General features: G+C 34.1%; 1 protein-coding gene across 1 annotated transcript; it reads right to left on the minus strand.

Annotated features, from left to right (window-relative positions):
• Positions 1–1,949: 1,949 nt before the first annotated feature.
• LOC123678254 (transcription factor Sox-14) lies at positions 1,950–22,869 on the minus strand. Its single transcript, XM_045615166.1, has 2 exons — positions 22,449–22,869; positions 1,950–3,783 (listed from the first exon to the last, which is right to left on the minus strand). Exons 1-2 carry the CDS (start codon positions 22,661–22,663, stop codon positions 3,282–3,284), a joined length of 717 nt encoding a protein of 238 aa, XP_045471122.1. The 5' UTR covers positions 22,664–22,869; the 3' UTR covers positions 1,950–3,281.
• Positions 22,870–23,148: the final 279 nt, after the last annotated feature.

Raw genomic sequence — 23,148 nt, forward strand, 5'->3', positions numbered from 1 at the left:
TGGAAAATCATACATCTTTAGATTCCACTCAAAATCGCCATCACCCGAACTATACCCGCAGACAATGGATGTAGTATCGGATAAAAATATACTGCAGCATTCAAAAGAGAGCTCCACATTATAACTATCTAAAGACATCTCTTTACGGGATATAAATAGTTCCTGCTTGATATAAATTATGGAATCTCCATGACATACCAGACATTTTTCCGGGGTGCCAAATTGTAGTGAAACAAAGTCAGTTAATAAAACTGACTTTATGACACAAACATGGTTTCTTAGTGAAAATATTTAACTAGTTATGAAAATACAAATAGGTCATTAAATGCTCCTTTAAGAACTATATCATTTTTTTACTATTGACTTATAGAGCGTCGTACTTTTAAAGAATGCTGGACGTTTTTTGATGAATTCGACAACACATCCTTTGATAAATTTGACAAGCTGATTTTGAGTGAAGAATACGATTTCATATGAAATTTAAAAGATATCTGAGGGAAATAATAGAAAATCCAGATAAATAAGGCAATTGGCGAAGGAAAGCGGCGAAATTTTATTTTGCCAGGTCGGCAAAATGTTTAGCAGCGTAATCACCATCAAATTTTACATGGTTCGTCGAAACAACAATAATATTGAAATTAGAAACATAAAAATTCTTCTAAGGAATAAAATGCACCCTTCACCAATATCTCCTTAATTTTTTTCTTGAAATTTTTTTCTGGTAAATTTTTTATTTCATTTGGAAAGCTATTGAAAAGCTTCATTCCCCTAACTCGAAATATTCTGTTCTGTTCCTTTACCTGTGGAGTGAAGTGAGAAGGTCGTTCCTGCATCGAGTGTTGAACCTGTGGTAAGTTCCATTTCTTGGCATATTATTTCCTCTGTGATACACATATTTCAAACATTCTCTGATGAGTAGACATGGAAAAGTTAATATTTTATGATCTTTGAAGTATGTTCTACATGAAATTCTACTTGTCACTCCATACATAATACGTGTGCTTTTTTTTGCAGGATGAAAATTTTAGACGCATCTGAAGCATTTCCCCACAGAAGGATACCATATGCTCTGGAAATTTGCAAAATACGCTATTCTGAGTCTTCTCAAAAGGTAGAGACACTTAGACAATTTACCACAAACAAAATCGACAAGCGCAGCCCAATTCAATTTATTGTCCATTATAACTCCTAAGAACTTCACAGAAGCTCGATTTTCCCTGCCTCCAATTCAATTTATTGTCCATTATAACTCCTAAGAACTTCACAGAAGCTCGATTTTCCCTGCCTCCAAACTGCAACTTTACTGTTTTATCTGAATTCAACTTGAGTGAATTCAACAAAAACCATCTCTCAACTTCTCCAATAGCTAGTTTGACTTCCTCATTGACTGCTTTTTTGCACTTTGAATGCACAATAATAGACATATCATCACAGAACAGGCATAAGAAGTTACAGGATGGGATGATCAGATCATTAATATAAATAAGGAAAAGTATTGGCCCCAGCACTGATCCTTGAGTTACCCCAAATTCAATCCCCTGCTCCGCTGAAAAAACACCTTTCCACTGGACTATCTGTTTTCTCCTGTTCAAATATGACTTCAGCTATGTGAGCACATTTTCCCTGAAACCATATAACAATCATATTTTATATATTGGTGTGAAGGCAATATTCAGGTTTCATTTGGAATGACTATTAGCTACTTTTTCACTTCTATCAGCGAAGTACGAGAGTGAAAAAGCTTTTTTGGTTTCTTTGGTGTTTATGATGGGGTATACTCGATATATACCTATTTGTGGAAATTTGGAGAGGAGTACTGAAGCCTATTCCTGTTTTATTTCTACTTAATACTTTTACTTCATTTATTCTCTCTATAATATTACAGTTTTCTTCTATAAATGATCTGTACCTTGAAGAACTTTTGAATTGTTAGGTGTTTCAGAAGTTAAAAAATGGAACCACATGTCATCTATCATTTATTAAACATAAAACAGAAAATAATCACATTAATTAAGTATGTACAATATATAACAGAAATGGTGCTTCTACTTCATAACGATCTTTTTGTGTCAGTTATTTACAAGTTTAATATACATATTAAACAACGCCATCAAATCAACATTAACATCCACATATAATAAAAAATATCGAAATGAAAATAACAGGAAACAATACGAATAGTCTTGTGAAACATTTTCCTAAATACATATAGGGTACTGCAACAATTTAACGCTAAATATTACGTATTGCTCAAGCTATGAGGTAACAATAAAAAATACAGATATGGAGTACCACGCTACTGTTGCAGTAACCTGTATATAAGAAAGAGTTTCCTCGAAGTTAACAATTTTAGTGAAGTGGAAGTTTTATTTACAAAAACAAATTCAATTGCACTAATCCATCTTATTTACTTCCGATTCAAATCATCTTTTCTCGAGAATCTGGTATTTTTTGAACAACATTTTGTATATATCTACCATTTCAAAATATTACACTTTATCGAAATTGATGAGTTTACACTTTTGAAAATACACACACTATGAATATCATCAGGTAGATAAATTTATTTGATGAGTTTTATGTTTACTATATAACAGCTGTAATTAATTTTATTTTATTAGCCTTGTTATGTCAGAAATTTATGACTTTTATGATGAAAATTCAATTGTTATTTCAAATATGAAGGAATGAAGTGGTGCTGTTTTCTTCAATGAACTATTTTGGTGTTATCCACAATAAACAACTTAGTTAACAAAGAACATGATTATATTAAGTCTTGGATCAAACAACGTCTTTCCTATGACTTGCTTCTATTATTATATTATTCTCTTGAATGCAATTACGATTTCGTTGATATGGCTTGGATTCAATTGCAATTTTGAGTCATTTAAGAGAATCAATAATCATTTCAACACTGAAATTTCGAACTCAACAAGTTTATATAAGTATGTTATTTGTAACACTCAGAGGTTGGTACTAATTTACCGAACGAATATCTAGAGAAATATCCATAGCGCGTGTAGCTTCATTTCATCACTTATCGTCCAGTTTGGTTGATTTCTTCCAGTTTTAACTATATAACATTCTATTCGTTTGATATGTGCACGTATACTAAATTTTCCCGATTCCTATGGACTCTTCGTATCTCTCTCGGACATACTATCTTGATATTCACTTGTCACTGTGGCGGACGGCGTTTTGACAGAACTGGTCGCCAGATTGGCGATATCACTAAACCAACTTCCAAGGCTCAACCGTTCCGGCAGAACCGGAAGCGGTTTTCAAATGACATGCGCGGGTGCTAGTTGGTCGCTCCTGAAGTCCTCGTTCTTCATGATGACGCAGACGGGCCGTTTCATGTTCTCGGGACTGGGAGTCCTGTGGGGAAAACTGGGAGGGCAGAAGTTGCAGGCGGGACTCGTGACGTTCCTTATCAGGTTGGGCCAGTCCAGACCTGGAGAATACAGATGGTTGTTGCTGTAGAACAGCGCCAATTCTCTCAGTTTGTTTTCGTCGGGATAACGGAAATGGTTGAAGTAGGGGAATGAGGGGAAGAGGGATGATGGGAGTTTCAGCGAGTCGGTATCTGTTGGTAGCAGTGACGGTAGGCCAGTGGCTGCGGATATGGGTGGCATCATTGTCCTTTGAAGGTTCTGGTTTTCCATGGATGGTGAGAGAAGGGGTCCTATCGAGAAACCGAATTTGGTTTCTTTCTTGAGCTGAGGCTTTGGCTTTCTTCTGGGGCGGTATTTGTAGTCTGGGTGTTCCTTCATGTGGAGTGCTCTGAAAAAATGTTGATATTTCAAAAAGGAATCCAAATACAGTATTTAATAGGTAATATAGTCAGTGAGTTTTGAGTATATAACGCCGTTTTGATCTGGAATACAGATCACACTAATTTTTGAATTTCAGTGTGCAAGGGGTCTTGTAATAATAATAATAATAAGAGAGTTTATTCATGAAAATACATTCAATAAACTCTATAATACTGTAGAGTTTTATAAAAATGTAAACTGTGCACAGTAATAATATGGCTGATATTATGGTGGTATTAATATTGTTGTTAGATCTCTCCTTTTTCCGGAATGATAATGAACTTTGTCATTCCCTGTATGTTTTCGGCATACTACTTTTTTTCCATGCTTTTTTGATGCCATTGTCAACATAAATTAGTAGGATACATTCATGATCTGAATCTGAATTCATATTTCAATTTTGAATTTTCTCACAAAACCCAACATAGAAACAGAAACACATAATGTGAAACAATCAGTTTATTTCCATAGAGTAATGTATATGGTTATGTCTATAATTCATATACATCTTCATGTTTCAAGCTGTGCGGATCCCTGTTTAAAACTAATCGGGAAGATAAATTTGCCTGTTTAATGTAACCGGTGATTAGGCCACATTAAACATCATTTAAAAGATGGTGTACGAGAAACTAATCAATGTTCAAATTTTTAAACAATGTTTAGGTAAACGGTGGAACATGCCATTTTATGGCAATGATTGAATAAACTCGTTTAATTTGAATAATCTTCAAAGGTTTGCTAGAAAATTATGAATTTTAGACAACATATTGTAGCATTCATAGACATCTGTATTATCTTCGGCGAAAATAATCTTAATGTACCTATCCCTCCGAAGTTATGGCATTTAGCTATAGGGGACAGTATTTCTTAAGGACTTTAGAAGACAAAAAATTTACAGAGTGATCCATTTAAAAAAGCAAAAGGAAAGATCTGACAAGCATGTGATTACCATCAAAATAATTCGGCCATATCACGAGATTCTTTCACTTCAAATTCTATGAAAATCGTTCAAAATTTTAATCTGATCACATCATCAGAACACTACAATATTCAATAGGTATCAATATTGAAAAAAATGGCATGGCACCCATGCCCCCCCCTCCTCGCGGACCTTATAAATATAAAAATGTATCCTTAAAAATCGAAAAATATGCGTGGACACTCAAAAGGGTGAAAGATTGGATATAAACTAGAATGGTTGAAGACAGGTTGAATGTATATATAATGCATATACATAGGACCATTTGCAGCAGTCTTAATGTTGAAAGATACGATAGTCAAAAAAATACGAGACTAGAATTTGTTATTGAATTTTTAATATTTGATCATATGTCTTAATTTAATAGGTGTAGTAAAAAGGAATTCATTATTTGTCCAATAGATGGCTTTAGTTATCTGTATCTTGCGTTGTACAAGTCCGATCGGGTTGCACTATATGGCGTTAAAAAGATGAGATTTCGCACTACAAATACATTCTGACAATTTTGTGATGAGTTGATTCAGTTAAGTTTGAGCGCGCCACAATGATGGACACTAGCAAAAAGAAAATACCCTATATTTTATAGTTTTTCTTAGATAAAGACAAAAATACCAGTCAGGCGGCTGAAAATGTAAATAGTGTTTTTGCCCTTATATTGTAATAGCCAATCACGTGCAGTTTTGGTTTCGTCGATTCCGTTCCGGTAATTTCGATGTCAAAGATGCACCACCCACTGAAAGGCCACTGGCCAATTGTCGAAAATATCGATAAAAGCATGGATATTGTCGAGACCTGTTTCGATTGCTCAAGAGTCCACAATAAACAGTTTGGAACACTTGCATAAGGCTGATCTCAAGAAGGTGCTAGATGTATGGATATCACATGAGCTAACCAAAAAACCGCATGGACCGAATTTCCACTGCGAATCACTGGAGAAACGCAACAAAATCGCCCTATTTTTGAAACGCTTGGTACCTGGTGATGAAAAGTGGATCATTTATGACAACGTCAAGCAGAAACGGTCGTGGTCGAAACGCGGTGAGCCTTCGGAAACGGCCAGGAAGGTTTTGCTGTGTGTTTAGTGAGATTGGCAGGGAATTATCTACCAAGAGCTGTTCATCTAAAGCACAACTGTGTTAGCTATGGTAATTGAAGCCTTGTTCTTTATGCAATAATAATGGTTTTCTTTTTACTACACCTTATACATTCTTGCGCCTGGGTTTTCTTATGGAATAAATTTACGGAATATATTTATGGAATATGTGAAATTTTTCCTTGTTTTTGTCCTACAAAAATTTTGGAAACTGAATATGATATGATTTACTAAAATCCATTTTTCTATAAAAAAAAACACTTAACCCGGTAGATACCAACAAAAATTCCGCTATTTTGCTAACCTACATGAGCCGTGACTTTCTATGGCCCCCCCCCTCAAACATCGTCTGGATCCGCCTCTGGTATACAGGGTGAGTCTTTGACTTGTACATATATTTTAACCGAAGGTTCTTGAGGTCAAAAGAAACACTTTTTTCATTTACCATTTTTTCCGATTCGGCCCTGTTAAAAAGATATAGCCATTTTAAATTTTCAAAATGAGCTAATTCACCCCTGAAAACCGGAACACTGAAGTTTTCTCAAGCATAAGATATACCTCTTGAACCTTGGAAATAAGCTACTAAATTAGAAAAACCATCATAAACTCACGTTTAACATTCCATTTGTTGAACAAAGTAGTGTTTATAATCAAATAAATGAGTTATTCCAATTTCGTTGACGCTAAAGATTAAATATTCTTCTCTTGATTTCTATTTCATTTTCGATAATTATAACGAATTGAGCAATGAGCTCGCTACCACCCATATTAGCTCTGATACTCATATCCATTCATTCATTATATTCCATTTATATGATATCGTTGTTTATTTTTCGTGCAAGAATTAACCTTAAAATCTCAAATAAATAATATTCATCTATGAAAGATTTAACACAGACTATAGTAATCTGTGGTTTTAAGTTTGAATTTCAAATTTCGAGTGATGCCAAATATAAACACAGCAGTTCGGTTCGAATAATCTATGTTCTAACCTAAAATTTAATTTACAGTTTACACTATTATTGTTATAAGATATTTGTTATGAAATGAAGCATTTGATTTGTTCCAACTATCTCATAAAAATATTCAAATGCATCAATATTTTTGAAACCATCAGTATGAAAATATGGAAATATGTAAAATATTCTGGCTCTGTAATCAATGGAAAATGTTAGACTCCACTTGTAATCAAATTTGTTGTTGATGTGTACCTACATTATAGCCAACTTTACTACTTAATTCATCTTGATTTTGGCATTAAAATAAATGAGAAGTATTCAATGTAAATATCCACAATAGAATATTTGGTTTCTTTCAACTCACCTAATTTGTTTTCACATTAAAACAATTATGGCCCTCTTGGAAGTATGTCAATCATAAGATCTTAGGATGAATTTATGGAATAGCAAAAGAATAAAAGTATTCAATCTCAATCACATGAAAATTTGTCTAGTATGTACATAGTCCTAGTGGTATGTTTCGATGTGAGTTTGAATGAGCCGAAGAAGAATACAGTATTGTTCGATAGCAGCAGTCTTTAGTGGGATATTGATTGTTGTCATTATAATGGGACTATTTTGTGAAAACTTTTTTAAACATGGGTTTTATGAATAATCTGGACTTTTCAAAAAGAATGTTGATTTTAGTGAAGTATCTTCTTATTATCAGAGCTGTGCCAAAGCTCAGTGGTTTTTAATCAAATCGAGGAGTTGAGGTGAGCTTATTCAAATAACTTCATTTTCAAACTAAGTTGGCTAGTACTTCAATTCTTAAATCTGAGACATGACTTCATAGTAAATATTCATTTCTGTGGTTTTTTTTCCACAATAGAACAGAGTTGCATTCAGCCAAAGTACCCAATTTTTTGAATTTTACAGATAATTTTTTTTTTTTAAGATCAAGTTATTCGAAAACGGCGCTTTGTACGAGAAAATATGAAGAATACTTTTATTTTTCAAATTAGCCAAATATTCTTCAATGAACGTTCAAATTACTATTAAGAGTTGGTTTCTTCGAATTTCTGGTATTTTTATGGTATGTTATGTTCATAACAAAGAAACAGAAGAATGTGTATGGAATCTGGTGTTCGGAAAAGATGTATCACATCAAAAAAAAGCTATATTTCAAAAATCATTTCCTTCGATACAACCATTTACGAGATATAGCCGAAAATCACATTTTTTTAACGATTTTCAACAGCCTGTATCTTTTTAACCGGGCCGAATCGGAAAAAATGGTAAAGGAAAAAAGTGTTTCTTTTGACCTCAGGAATCTTGGGTTAAAATATATGTACAAGTCAAAGACTCACCCTGTATAGGTATAGGCAAGGGTGACATCACATTAGTGCTCTCCTCATTTCTTGTGATTGTACAGTTAAGCGTTATTTGAAGCTGTTCAAATTATATTTCAGCATTGAAAACAGTAAATAAATGAAAATAAATGTTAATATAAAGATAAAAATTAGAAGAAGAAACAAATTAAAAAACAATAATTCAGAATATAGTTTGACTAAATATAGTATAATCAAGAAATAATAAAATATAATCAGGAAAAACAATCAACGAAAAAAAAAAACATTGAAATTTCGTACCGAAAATCTCCCCTATCTAAAGAACCATCTAATAAATCGATTCAGACGATAAGGATGGGAGTAAGTAGCCGTGAAGTGAAATATAAAAATATTTGTAACAGTGAATCTATAACAGTTTGTTTCGATAGGGGTTGAATTGTAAAGGCAATAATAGAGTATCTAAGGCAACACGATCAGTGGAGGCGACGGAAGATAATGCTCCTATTGTTGAACGTATCGCGGCTTCTGCTGTGATCCTATTCACCAGGGGAATTGTGTGAAATCAGCGAATACGAAACTGTATTTTCTCACTCGGTAGAGAATTTCCAGGGAATGCATATGTAGTTCATATGTAGTATTCTTATACATAAGGTCATTAACCTAAATGAAAAGTTATTTTAATAAAGATACAATATATAGGTAGTTGTTTTCCTAACAAGCAAAGTGCTACTTTTCCGCACGCAAATAGAGGATTGTCCACCTAGTGGTTCCGAAAGTAAACGTAAAAAAAACACACTTTCATTCAGAAGATAGATCAAATTTTGATTTCAATGAAATGCTTCGACCTTGCCATTATATGTAGAATACAACACCATTTCGATGTCCTCCACGTGATCTTCTATAGGACTCGATCCTTGTGAGATACTTTTCAGTACATTTCGGGCAATATCTCACCAATATCTTGACGGATGTTGGTTTTAAAATCGTCAATACTCTGAAGCAGTGGGTTGTCGTATTATAATTGTCCAAAAAATAAGAAATTTGGCCCAACAAAGGCATGAAACAAAGGAATGATATTGTCAATAACTTGATCTATGTGAATTCGAAAATTCATAGTAGCATCAAGCACCATCAATTCTGTATGACCATTGAAACAAAAGCCTCCACAAACAGTAAATGTACGACCTTTGAACGGATGAAGTTCCTGAGCTGATCTGCGATTTCTGGACACCAGAGGATGGGTCCATACACGAAAACCATCCATATTGCAAAATTCGACAAGTACTCAAAGGGCCAAAGGCTCTCTACTTAAAGACACAGTCTGAAACCGATCTTGTTCATGAGTGGCAGATCTTGGGCGTCCACTTCTCGGAGTTTCAGTCACGTTTCCAGTTCTGAAGATATTTTAGAAAACGAAAACGTTTTTGCCAACTTGGCCAAACATTTTTATCAACGCCAGCATCTTCACCTCCTGTTGAAAGAAAATTTTCCAAAGCTGATTGTTACAAAAAACCGCTATATATTAGGTTACAAATCCATAAGATGCCTCATGTGTCTTAGATCCTGGATGGAAAATGATGCTTGCTTACAGTGCTTGGAGGTTCCTCAATGTTAAGATTCTCTATTTTTCATTTTGTTATGTTTTATAGTGATTTTATTTGTGTTTCCATTTTGAAATCATTTTTTATTGATAATAAAACTGCTAAAAATCAAGTAGCTTCATTGAATTCACTTGGTTTTCCAAAAACTTGATAAATAACTCGTCCTGACTTGATTTCAAGTCAAACCAAGTCAAGTATCTTGAATTTTCAAGCCGTGGCCACCAAGATTGTGTGGTTTATCATCTTTGGATTTTTTGTTGTGGGGTTAAGCCAAGGATCGTTTTTCTGGCGATAATCCTAAGGCTGTTAACGATCTGAATACCAACATTCATCAAGTTATTGGTGAGATATTGCTCGAAATGTGCTGGCGAATCATCGGAAATCGTGTCTTTCAAGACATCACACCGAGGACATAAAAATGAATTTGTATTCCACATATAATGGAAAGGTCCAAGCACTGAATTGAAACAAATAGAATTTACTTGGTTTTTCAAGTACTTGATGAATAAATACTTGACATTGAGAGACTACTACTTGAATTGATTCCAAGTCAAACCAAGTCAAGTAGCTTTAATTCTCAAGCCGTAAATCTCTAATCAAGGTTTTTTGTAAGAATGTAAAACAATAACTGATCCAAACTGCTCAGAAACGTAAATGACAATAACATGTCTGATACTGAAAAATTTGTCAAACGAGGAGAATAAAAAACCATTTGGATATAAGAAAGTAAACATTTTATGGCTCATAAATGAACCTTTGGTGAACAAGAATCAGAGCCGGCGCGATTAATTTTGGCGTCTGAAGCAAAGAATTTTTCAGTGTCTCTTCTGATAATCAAATATGCTGATAATATTTGATATTCAATAGTTACCAGTTTCGAATGCACAATCGAATTTTCTATGAGTTGAATATGTAAACATCGGTTTTTGAATAATTCGCAAGTTAAGGTAGTGTTTTTTCGTCTTTGTGAAATATATAATGATTTTATCACTTCTTAACGAAAAACTTCATGAGTGTGTCTGGTGATGAATTAGGAAAGAAAATTTTATCACTCTTTCAAAGAGGTAATAGGGAATTTTGTTTATACTGATTGGGCTGCCATGTGTTATTTATTATACAGGCAGCTAGGTAAGGGCGGTTTGGAGATTTTCATTACAGAAAATGTTGACAAAGGCAGCAGAGTGGAACAATTCATGTTGTTTCTAAGAACCAAGGATGAAATATGAAAAAGTGACCAGCAAACTGGGCCAAATTGCCGCCCCTCAAAAAGAAGTGCTTGAAACGGTTGCTTCACTGTTTCACCCCTAACGCCGACACTGACAAGAAATGGCAACTTTCGAGACGCTCGCGAAATTTTTGAACTTTTGGGGAGCAGTATATTTATCAATTAATTTAAATTAACCTAATTGGGTTCTGATTTCTCTGATATCGGAATTGCAGGAATCTAAACTATGCACTCAACATATCTGAAGTGAACAGTTTGAGGACCGCTAAGCTGCATCTTTCTCTCTAGGCGGAGGTGCCGCCATCGTCGACAATGCGGCTTTTCCGCGCCACCTCTCTTTGTTCTAGCCCGACAATTGGGGTATATTTGCTTTCTGAGAGCGCCAAAACGCCTACAATATTGCGCCTGTATAATCCCCATGTTACTTGATTCATCGATTCAATCGTTTGACAAAACGCCACTGTCTACCGATGTGAGTTTCCAATTGGGATTTTCCGACGCCGTTTGAATGGGTCTTTTGTTCGCTTGTGAATGGGTTGGAACAGTAAATGTTCATATACAGGGTGATCGTGTGTTGGTTTGAGTTGGATGTTGAAATTATAAGATGTTTTTTTTAATGCACTTTGAGTGAAAGGAAGGAGGGTTGTGTTTGATGAATGGTCGTTTTATTTGTTTGTTCCGCAGTTTTTTTTTCATGACACTGTATAAAGGATATTTTCCAATGAGGTAAAATACTAACTCAAAATGTAAAAATTGGTGCTATCATTCCCACCTAGAGAAATAAAACCTTTCAAAGGAGATAAATTTAAAGAAGATAGTTTTTCGCATATAATTCCTAAATTTTGTCTCATAACAATGTGGCCAGCGCATCAATAAACGAGTGTTCAAAATCTCCTTACTTCAGGACAGTGCTTTTCATATTGTTAAGATAAAATTTCCAAATGATATTCGAAAAACTTTCACGTTGGGTTAGAGTTATCCATATCGTGATCCATATTTCATAACCCTGTTTCAATGACATGTCGAACAGAACTGTCATTTGAAGCGCCATAGGACTCCTATGTTTAGTTGAAGGTTAGCCATTTAACAATATGGATCGTTTTTCTACTGCTGGAAGTGAGAAAATTGCGAAAATTTGGTACAAATATAATGATTCTGCAGTAAATATTTAAGTTCGCTTCAGATAATAGTCGTCATAATCTTCATCTGAGGGTAGAGTTAGTGAGACGGTGAAAAATTCGAAAGACTGAATCTGTTACTGATGCCTCAAGGCATCCATACATCAATCGAAAAAAAAAATTTTGACGACAACGTTTACTAACATCTGTAATGTGAGAAAAAGAAATTTGATAACGAAGTTTGAACCAAATTACTCGAAATAATTTTTTTTATTACCAATTTGGTTGTTCTTACCTTATACTGGGTGATTCTAAATTGGAGTTACGGAGGAAAATGAGAGATTCCTTGGATAATTTTAAGAATAAAAAGAATATGAGCCCATAAACGCTTTGTTTTCGAAATACAGGGTGTTTCTAGTGTGTCGTACTATTTAGTGATGGTTATATCAGTTTATCATTTTTAATAATCTTCGCTACAGAGTAAATAAGTACCAATACTTAATATTAATCCATTTTTCTAAACTACCAGCGGTTCTGGAAGAAAGAAGCAGGCAACCTTCCAGAAAAAATACCACCCTGTAGATTTGCATTCAAAATTAGCATATCACATGATAAAAATCTTAAATTGGAATATCTATGGCCAATTCAAATTAAATATCTTGTGAAACGAAAGTTCAATAAGAAGAAAACTAGAACTTTAACACCTGTATCACAAAAATAAAGTGTTAGAGAACTCATGTTATAGCATTATTTTCTTAAAATGATCCGAGAAATCTGTCATTTTCATTTGTACCTCCAATTTAGAAATACCGTGCAGATATAGTCTTGTGATGAGAAGATGCAAACAAACCAAAAACAACGGGTAAGTGTATACCATCGAGATAGAATAGAAGGAGACGCTATGAGCTGTTATCGTGCTAGAAAAAAAGTGACCAGTAGGTGGGGTTTATTTTATTATTAAAATTAGAGAAACATCAGGGTCGGATTAAGTCAACTTTCACGAAGGAATACAAAAATAAACCGTGTTCATCACTTTTTAAACAGACTAAGCATTGTTCACAAACAATTTTTTGTTTCAAATAATATACAACATATCCTGCCATATAAATTTTAATATATATAGAGTATGGTGAAGATGGATATGAAGATATACAAAAGTGTGAATAAGGATCTGTTCGCTACTATGAAATGTTATTGGTCAAAAGTTGACTAAGATCTACATCCAAAATGGCGAAGTGGTACCGTTTTTAGTCACGTGATGTCGTCTCCTCTCTATTCTATCTCGATGGTGTATACCGATGACGAATGCAAAAATGACAGATGACAAATAAGGGGCCAACAAAGCGGATAGATAAAGGAAAATAATAAACCTCGGTCAAAGACGTGCTCATCTTGAAAGCGATAATGAACTCATAAACCGTGAAAGGGTCCGATTTTTTACTACCGTGTCGATTTTTGAGGAAAGTAAAATGATTATTGGTTCGTTTTATGTAAAAATGTTCATTCTTCGTCTGCGAGAATTCTGCATTTTTATATTTTGGAAATCTTGGGGGGTTAATTAGCCCCAGTACGCCCCCATTTCTACGCCCTTGGGTTTCATAAAATTTTGATTGACCGATCAACTCGTTCATTGCAGTTTTAAATATTTGTGTCAAAACTGAATTGATCGAGTAAATCAACACGATAAAAGTTTTATGAAACCTATAAATCTACCAAAACTTGGTATTCATTTTTTCAAGTACTACAGAATTTTCATGGTAATTATAAAACATAGAATTACTCAAAAGTTCACTACCTCAACAGCTAACCAGATCGCTCTCCGAAAAATCTGGGTGATTTTAGTGAAGAACATCATCAGGACATTAAAGTTTATACAGAAGATGGGATATTAGCCACATGAAGAAGTGACTTATGTGTGTAAATTTTGTGATGAATAGTAAAATCCATGTGATTCTGTTAAATCCATGTCTTTTTTAAACTGGCAATAGTGATAGTAATAACGTGAAAAATACACAAGATGAAATTAGAAAATGCTGAATGTAGCATCTCATCAACAATATTTGAGGGTTATTTCGGATTCTGCACCTTAAATTAACCAGGAACAGATGAAAATCATAAAAAAAATTTCTACTGTGTAAGAAATAGAGTATGAAGGTATATTTTCCTTTTTATTAAATGACAAACAAATTTTCTTGACTTTCCCTCACTGAATAAAACATAATCTGAGTATGGTGATAACTCAACAACCCTTGGGGTGCGCTGTTGTGGATTTATTATTAAATTTGAATAAATATGAAGAAGGACTATCTTTTTGATGAATTAATTCCCTGTCTCACCTCCATTCCACCGTAGCTTCTTCACAACAGATTCATATGTACAGTAAAAAGAAAGCAAATAAAGAGAGATACAAACCAACAAACATGCATGAATAAAATCTACATCCAGTATTTTTCTAAAGAAACCAACAATTCATACAATGCCCATATTTGTATTCCCAGACAAGGTGTTTGTTCGACAGATAAAACGCAGAATGAGCATTTGTATCAATATAAAAGGGCATATTATCTTATTCACACAAATATACCGTCTTTCTTGAAAACCACTAACAGAGGACCATCTATGAGGATCATAAAATCGAACAAATAAGGAAACGGTTATCAGAGCAACTGTGATAAAATTTTCACACGTGTTTATTTTGTGTAATCAATACTTGGTTGAGTGGTACTTTATTTTTGCCAAGAGTCACCTTTCGAATAGTTTAGAAAAAATTTCAAGAGATCTTAGGATCTTTTACTGGGAAATTGTAGTACACTTGAATCGATTGCTTGAATTTGTTTTTAAGTTTGCTTTCAGTTCACTTTTTCCTTGAAAATTTCATATTTCTTGTTTTGGTTGATGAAGAATCTGAATATCGAATGAATGTGTTCATTTTCATTTATTATTATTTATTCTTAAGCTAATTGAAAGGTCTTATTTGAATGAACTAATTCTTCGAAACCCTGAGTATGAGCTAAAAAACCAATAGACGGCTAATTAGTGCTCACAAATATGTATGAATTTTCTATAAAAGTAAAGATTTTATTGAGCTTTTTCTTGAGACTTGCACTCCATCCATCCGAAATTGAAAACACTATAAATTTTCGATCCAACATATCCGGATATGGAAGAAAAAACTTAAAATAATTACCAATTACTGTCCAGGGCCGCCATCAGACATTTTGGCGCCCCAGCAAAAAAAAAATTCGCCGTCCTGCTTTGCCTAGTTTATCGGAATTTTCTTTGAAGGAGCCTCTATTATTCCTGTCAGGCATCTTTTCAATTTCATATGAAATTGTATTTTTGAACATGAAATCACCTTGTCATGTACGGCGCTCTATAGTAAAAAGACGACGCAGATCGTAAATTCATAGTCAGTTGAGAGCGTCTATTAGATTTCAATAAGATTAGCGCTTGGCAATTTTTTTATATCAATACAAAGAGTGGTCTTTCCAATAATGAAACTTTTTATGTCAAAAAGTATGTCTTGTTTTATTAACAGACATTGCGCCCCTACAATTTGGCGCCCCGGCAAAATGTCCGGTATGCCGCTCCTGTTGCTGTCCATATAGGAGATGGAAACAGAAAAAAGTCATATCATATGTATCATGAATAGAACTCATTCATTTAGAAAAAAAAAATTCTATCAAAAAACATAGCAATTTGAAGTGAAGAGAAAATGTGAACTTTTTTGGTGTTGTCTGTTTGATCTTCACTGTTACATTTAAAAAGGGTTTTTCGAAAAGAGGTTTCATTTTGTCATTAAAAAAAAGAGTATTTCAAAAGAAATCAATGGATTTTCATTTCATTGTTATCATCTTTAAGGACTTGAATGGATTGTGCGTATTGGCATAGATCTTATCTCTCCCATACCAAAGAAAAAAGTCTAAAGATGTTAAATCGAAAGGTCTTTGTGGCCAATTGTGCATCGGTTTGAGAAATAATATGGCCAGGAATTTTTCCTATGAAATTTCGATTGTTTCGTTGCTTATGTGGTACGTATTGTCATTTTGTTGAAAATGAATATTAAGACCTAAGTCTTTTAAGCAAAAAAACGGTGTAATTTCGTTTGTATAATGCCTAATTACCAAGATAGATGGGAAATCTTGGGTTTTCATCAACACTACAGGAGTAATATTATCAGTGGTTCTTGAGCAATGCACATGATTTCAATTCTTTACATCACTAGCATGTCCCAACAGCTCAATTTTTCCACTAATTTCAATATTGCAGTGCGAGAAGGCGCTTCAGCACGACCAAGAAGTGCTTTAGTTTTGCCAATTGTGCCTGTAAAATTTTCACCATTTGTCTGGTGAATTTTATAAATTTCAATGCATTGTTCAAGCATATTTCGTTTTTTGTAATGGTATAGTTTTTACTTGTCAAATGGCTTCAAAAGATGACAGCTTCAGAAGACACAGCTCTGAGATAGCGGGCTATTCAAAATGAAACCCATTTATTATAATGGTATCAGCGGATTGTGACATTTTTTTTTTAAACTTCACGTGAGAATTCTTCTCCAAAACCTTAATTATGATTTCTCATTCAATAATATATATAAAGCTCAATGTTTGTATCTCCCATGCGAAACCTCATATAGACACAATAAAGCAACAACCTAAGAATTATATTACAAAAAAAATTTAAAATTTAATAGCATCCACATAAAATTCTGATTTGTGAGAGGGGTTTATACCACGTGGCATTCTCGTGATCCGCCAAATACTTCTCCCTTCTCAGCGTTTTTTAAATCCCATCACTTTTCAGGATGAGTGAAGCAATCCCAAACGTTCCTTTGATTTACCGTCATTTTCTACCACATGCCAGCTTTCAAAATATAATTTTACGTCTTCCTTTTTAATTTTAGAAGGACCGTTTTTTCAGGCTTTGACAAGACTTATTTTTATGTGCATATTCAAAAAAAATAAATGTTTATTCGGAAAGTTATATCATGCATTCCTATATTAACTTTTCAATAAAAGGTTTATCGATATTTTTTTCATTCCAAAAAACTAATAAAAAATGACTTTCCGCAATGACGAACTCTTCAAAATGAAAATTTGAAAACCTCATATAGGTAAATGAATGGCCTCAAGCGTAAAATAAAGCCTACTAATTTTTGAATTCGCTGAAACGTTTTAGACCCTTCTTTACTTGATCTAAGAAAGAAGTGAGTCCCACAATCCCTACACAATGTTAATTTTCGAGAATATAAAGAAGTTTTGAAGAAAGAAATATGATCATACATCATACATGTTACATATTTACTAATCATCGAACGCCTAAGAAAGGTGAAAACGAAGTATTGCTGTCAAATTAAGCCCTACCCTAATTACGAGCCTAATTATAGGAAATAAAGGGTGATTTTTCTCGAGGTATAAGACTTTAAGTTGGCAATACTGTTCAAGATGGCGACCGATTTAACAGCTGTCAAATGATTTATTGTCAGTTTGGTTTGGCAATTCATCATGAATAGACTCACGCCTGAACAACGCTTGCAAATAGTGCAATTTCATTTCGAAAATAATGGTTCTGTGCGGAATACGTATCGCGCACTTCGTCCATTTTATTTTGTTTAGCGATGAAGCGCACTTCTGGTTGAATAGCTACGTCAACAAACAAAACTGCCGTATTTGGAGTGAAGCTAATCCTCAATGTGTATGTCGAAACACCGTTACATCCAGATCAACTGACTGTTTGGTGCGCTTTATGGGCTGGTGGAATCATTGGTCCGTACTTCTTCAAAAACGATGATGGCCAGAACGTTACAGTCAATGGTGATCGGGATAGAGCCATGATTACTAACTTTTTCATTCCTGAATTGAACAACCATGATGTTTGGTTCCAATAAGACGGCGCAACATGTCACACAGCTCGTGCCACAATTGATTTATTGAAAGACACGTTTGGTGACCGCCTAATTTCACGTTTTAGACCTGTGAATTGGCCTCCAAGATCTTGTGATTTAACACCGCTAGACTACTTTCTATGGGGCAATGTAAAGTCATTGGTCTATGCGGATAAGCTACAAATCCTTGACCATTTGGAAGACAACATTCGCCGTGTTATTGCCGATATACGGCCACAAATGTTGGAATAAGTAATCGAAAATTGGACGTCCAGATTGGACTACATCTGAGTCAGCCGTGGCGGTCATATGCCAGAAATCATATTTAAAATATAATGCCACAAGATTATCTTGCGGATAAATAAAATTCAAGTCAATCGAAGGATCCATCGTTGTTTCATTGCAATTTAAAGTTCTATAGCTCTAAAAAAAACCTATTTCAAAAAAAATTTCTTCCCTCCACAGAATTGGCATAACTCAAGGAATACGAGATAATTGTTCTGGAGTAAATTATCCATGACCGAACAGAAAAAGAAAGAATATTTTCTGCTATTCCTGAATTAATTTCACCCCCTGATAAACAGGGTGTATAAACTTTGAGCTGCTTCAATCCGATATCGTCTTTTATACGAATAAATCTTTTGTTTAACGCTAATCCTCTCAAAGCCTATTAAGGAGATACACAGCATCACGACTTTATTAATATGCCACGTATAATATTCTGGTCATAGTCATAAAAGGCTACATAAGGGCCGATTCTGGAACGCGCCCTGTTATCTTTTGTAAGCCAGACGACCTGCTTTGTACTGAATCATTTTAAATCTCCTATTATGGAGATGAGGATGCTGAGACCATCTCTTCTCGTTCGCTACCCTATTGCCGGGTAATACTTGTGAGAATTGTCACATTTTATTGTGTGTGTGTGTTGAATTGCAGCCCTCGGTTTGTATTTGTATTAATTGTTTTGTAGTTTATGGTCGATTTGTTGGGAGGGTGATGATAGTGGGAATGAATAATTGATACGTTTCTGCTGAGTGATAAGGGATGAATTGAATCATTTGAATCAGTGATTCAGTCTCATTTCCATATGAATTTTGTATAGAATAACATACCTGTATATTTGTCAATATTTTGGATTATTTCCAAAGAAATTCGATTTTTTTTTATTTATTTATTTATTACAGACAAGGAATACAACAGACTATTTAAAGTCCACTACTGCATTCACAAATATCTACAAATTCGAGGTTTTATTACAATATATAACAATCAAAAGAAGAAAAACGATTCCATTGAACCCAACTCAAAAATGAAAGTTTGAAAGAAGTGAAAAAAAAACAAAACAATAAGATATAGTATAAAAAAAAAATTGAAGAAAACAAGATAAAATAAACATGCATACTCAAATGCAACTATAGTAATGAAAAGTGATTTTTCAAGGATTTCTTTAATGCACTCGAATTAACGGAAAATAAATTAAAGTGGTCATTTATGTTATTACACAATAGAGTCATTCTCGGAAGTGACGAATTCTGGGCGCATCTGGTATTTCGAAACTTGATATGGAAGACATTAAAACGTCTCAGTCTCCTATCAGGAATATTAATATTGATTTGCCGTAAAAGGTAACTGTCATGAATCTCGAAGTTAATTAGTTTGACGAAGAATAAAATATCATTAATCTTCCTTCGATCATCAAGACTGATCATATTGAAGAATTTAAGCCTGATATTGTAGTTTCAGTATTACCAGGAACAAGGCGAAAAGTACATTTAAAACTCAAAAATCTGAGAAACCTTTTCTGAACACTTTCAATGCGATTTATGTAAGTCAAATATTGAATATTTCGATTAATTCGAAGAAAAAATGAAGAGTACCTACTGACATGAAGTCAGGATCTATGATGAATGTGACCACCAAAGGTGCAACTCGCGCAAAAGCTTCTAGCTTGAACTATCTTGGTTTACTATTTTCTTTATCGTAATATAATATCATATTACATATAACATAAGAGAAGTCATATTATTAAAAACACCACAATAAAACCAAATGAGGAAAGCACTGACGTACATTAGGGTGCTTTTATATCGGGTGTCCCAATTTCGTTGTCTTGTGAGGGGATCTCAGAACCCCTTTGCGCTAGAAAAAAATGACTGTCACATTTAAGGACTCAATTTTTGAGAAAATCATTTTGGTGAAAACTGCAACCTCATGAATTCAACTGTTATCAAGTTATGAGAGAAAATTGCAAAATGACGTTCAATGAATAGTTCTTTCAACATCTTTATTACCTGTGCTATCATCATAAAACAAAAACATCCTGCAGGCAATTTTTTCAGTAGAATCCATTGGTGTTATAATTTATTTTTTGTTGCCATTAATTTTGAAGTTATAATACAAAATCTTGTTTTTCCAAATGTAAACCATGAATATTTCTATAACAAATGAAATATTTAACAAGATTTTTTTTCTCTGCTAACTTTTTCAATATCATGTAAATGGTTTTAATGGAATAAAAACTTATTATTATTATTACATATATGAATTTCTTATCAAACTATATAAATCACCAGAAGTTTCAGTTTCACACGGCGAATCAACCAAGTGTCTATCTATAATAATCTGTAAACTATAATAATATATTCGGTGGCCACCAAGGACTACGGATTTAACACCGTTAAATTTTTCAACATTTTCAAATTGATTAATATTGTTCTTTGAATATGACCAAAGAAAAAATCTAACGATGTAAATCCGGAGACCTAGGTGGCCACCAAATATTTTAATTATCTGAAGTTCACGGATTATTAATGGTTCATGTTCATGTTATACAATATTATTGTTTTTACATATTCTTGAAAAAGGAAACATTAGGCGATTTTATTTATTATAGAAAGAACACAAGTTCGTATTATAGCTTCAACACTAATTGCAATAAAAAATAAATTATTACACCAATGGATTCTACTCAAAAAAATGCCTGTAGATGTTTTTGTTTCTTGTTGATAGCACCAATAATAAAGAAGTTATGAGAACTTTTCATTTCACGTCATTTTCCAATTTTCTCTTAGAGCTCAGTTGAATTTATGAGGGTTCGGTTTTCACCAAATTTAATCTCTCGAAAATCGAGCCCGAAAATGTGTAATTCATTTTTTCTTACCTTAAAGAAGTTCTGAGATCCCCTCACTATACTCATTATATTCGTCACCAAAAAACCCAGGGAGATGAGATTTTTGGTATTCAAAGCAGATAGCAATTTCAAACTCCACTCAAAATTTCAAGCAGACAACAAACTCAAAACCATAGAAAATTCAAGAAGAATATTGGAAGAAAAAATACTGAATGAGAAATATTTCTGTGATTACGGAATCACGGGTTGATATGTTCCCTGTATTAATGTATGATATTAATACAATAATCATTTAAAGCTTCGTGCGAAATTTTGTGATGATAGCTTAGCTTCAACTAACAGAAGCATAGGAACTTCGAGAGGAATATTGAAACAAAATTGCCAAACATTTCCGTGACTACAAATCCGATGTAGGTGAGATTTTGAATGTTGATATAAAATAACAATATCGAAAAATATTACCCAATATTTTGGTGACTGCGGAAACGATGGAATTGAAATTTCGGAAATTCATATGAAATGACAGTTCCAAGCTATGTGATGAATTTAAATTTCAATTCACAGTGGATACTACTAGAGGTAATTGAAGATGCTATAGACTAGAGTGTATAAAATCCACGGAATCTTTATATACGTTTAACGACGTTTCGACAGCGATGTTGTCAACTTCAGAGATAAGGAGCCAATCAGAAGAATTGATGAACTAGTACATTTCTCAGCAATTCAATATGTATCTACATTGAATTTCGCAGAAATTTAATGTATTTCTACATTGAAGGCATCGGACCAGAAGAGTGATCGGATATAAGAGCCAATTAAAAACAATTGTTTGCTAAATGATTTGAAGAGTACTAGTGCGATCAAATTGAAACTTGGTGTATCATAGTGATAAGTAAGAATACATAAAGTTTTGGAGAATTTTATGAGAATAGTATCGATATTTTAAGAATTATTCACCATATTCTGCTGAAATTTTGTGTATAGTTAGAGAACATCATTCAAATCAGTTGTATGAAAATACAGATACATATTTCTAGAAAATGAGAAGTAAATTAAGTTTTGTGGTTTCATTTCATCTAGTGCGTTTGGTTTCTAGAGGAAAATTATAAAGATGGTTCTTGTTGAAATTTTCTATGCATTTATGTTTCATATTAGGTATTTCCAATATTTTTGTATACCAAGCACTTGGCGGGTACTCAGATCAGCGAGTCGAAATATAAAGTTTCTCCCTATAAACAAAAAGCTCAGTTTCCGGCGTAGATTGTAATTTACTCTTCAAACTCTCGATATTATCACCATTCACTAAGACTCACCTCAGCCTCTTAGCCTCATCGATAAACGGCCTCTTCTCCGACTCACTCAACAGCTTCCACTCGGCCCCCAAACGTTTCGATATCTCCGAATTGTGCATCTTCGGGTTCTCCTGGGCCATCTTCCTCCTCTGCCCCCTGGACCACACCATGAAGGCGTTCATGGGTCTCTTGATGTGCTCGTGCTGCTGGTGGGTAACCGGCTTAGGAGACGACATCTTCGATGATGCCTCCGAAAAGTGTGTCACTAATGAATATTTGAGCGCCCGACGAAGGTGTCACTTTGCGGTGGTGGCACAAAGGTGATTACTGAACGGTTTCTCTTCGGGTTGAGGCTCGCGCTGAGTGATAAGAGAAACATCCAGCGGCGTGTTTGGGCCGGGGGGGTGGAGATGGTAGTTTAGGGGGCGGGCGTATGCGCAAGAATAATGCCGGAGTTGTGTAGGGTCGCAATTTACGCCGGCTAGTTGTCACGTGCTGTTGTTGTATCTGCGGGGCCTTCGGATTTGTGTACGAGGGGAGGTCGCGACACAGTTCGGGACAGTTGGGCAGTTGGCTGATGAAACTTTGAAATCTTTAAGAATAGAATAAAGTTGGCATATTATATGAAATGCCAATTAATTGTGGTGTAATAACGTGGAAACTAATATATTAGGGATTGCAATATATATTTGGTCAATCAGGGCCACCACTAGATATTTTG

Source organism: Harmonia axyridis, chromosome 4, assembly GCF_914767665.1.
Source record: "Harmonia axyridis chromosome 4, icHarAxyr1.1, whole genome shotgun sequence".
Taxonomy (NCBI): Eukaryota; Metazoa; Arthropoda; class Insecta; order Coleoptera; family Coccinellidae; genus Harmonia; species Harmonia axyridis.

What these genes read in the sequence shown, in the direction of transcription:
- LOC123678254 (XM_045615166.1), bottom strand. Translation starts at nt 22,663, where the DNA reads ATGTCGTCTCCTAAGCCGGTTACCCACCAGCAGCACGAGCACATCAAG. An exon ending in GATGAGGCTAAGAGGCTGAG is followed by an intron (nt 3,784 to 22,448) that starts GTGAGTCTTAGT and finishes ACATTTTTTCAG; the next exon opens with AGCACTCCACATGAAGGAAC.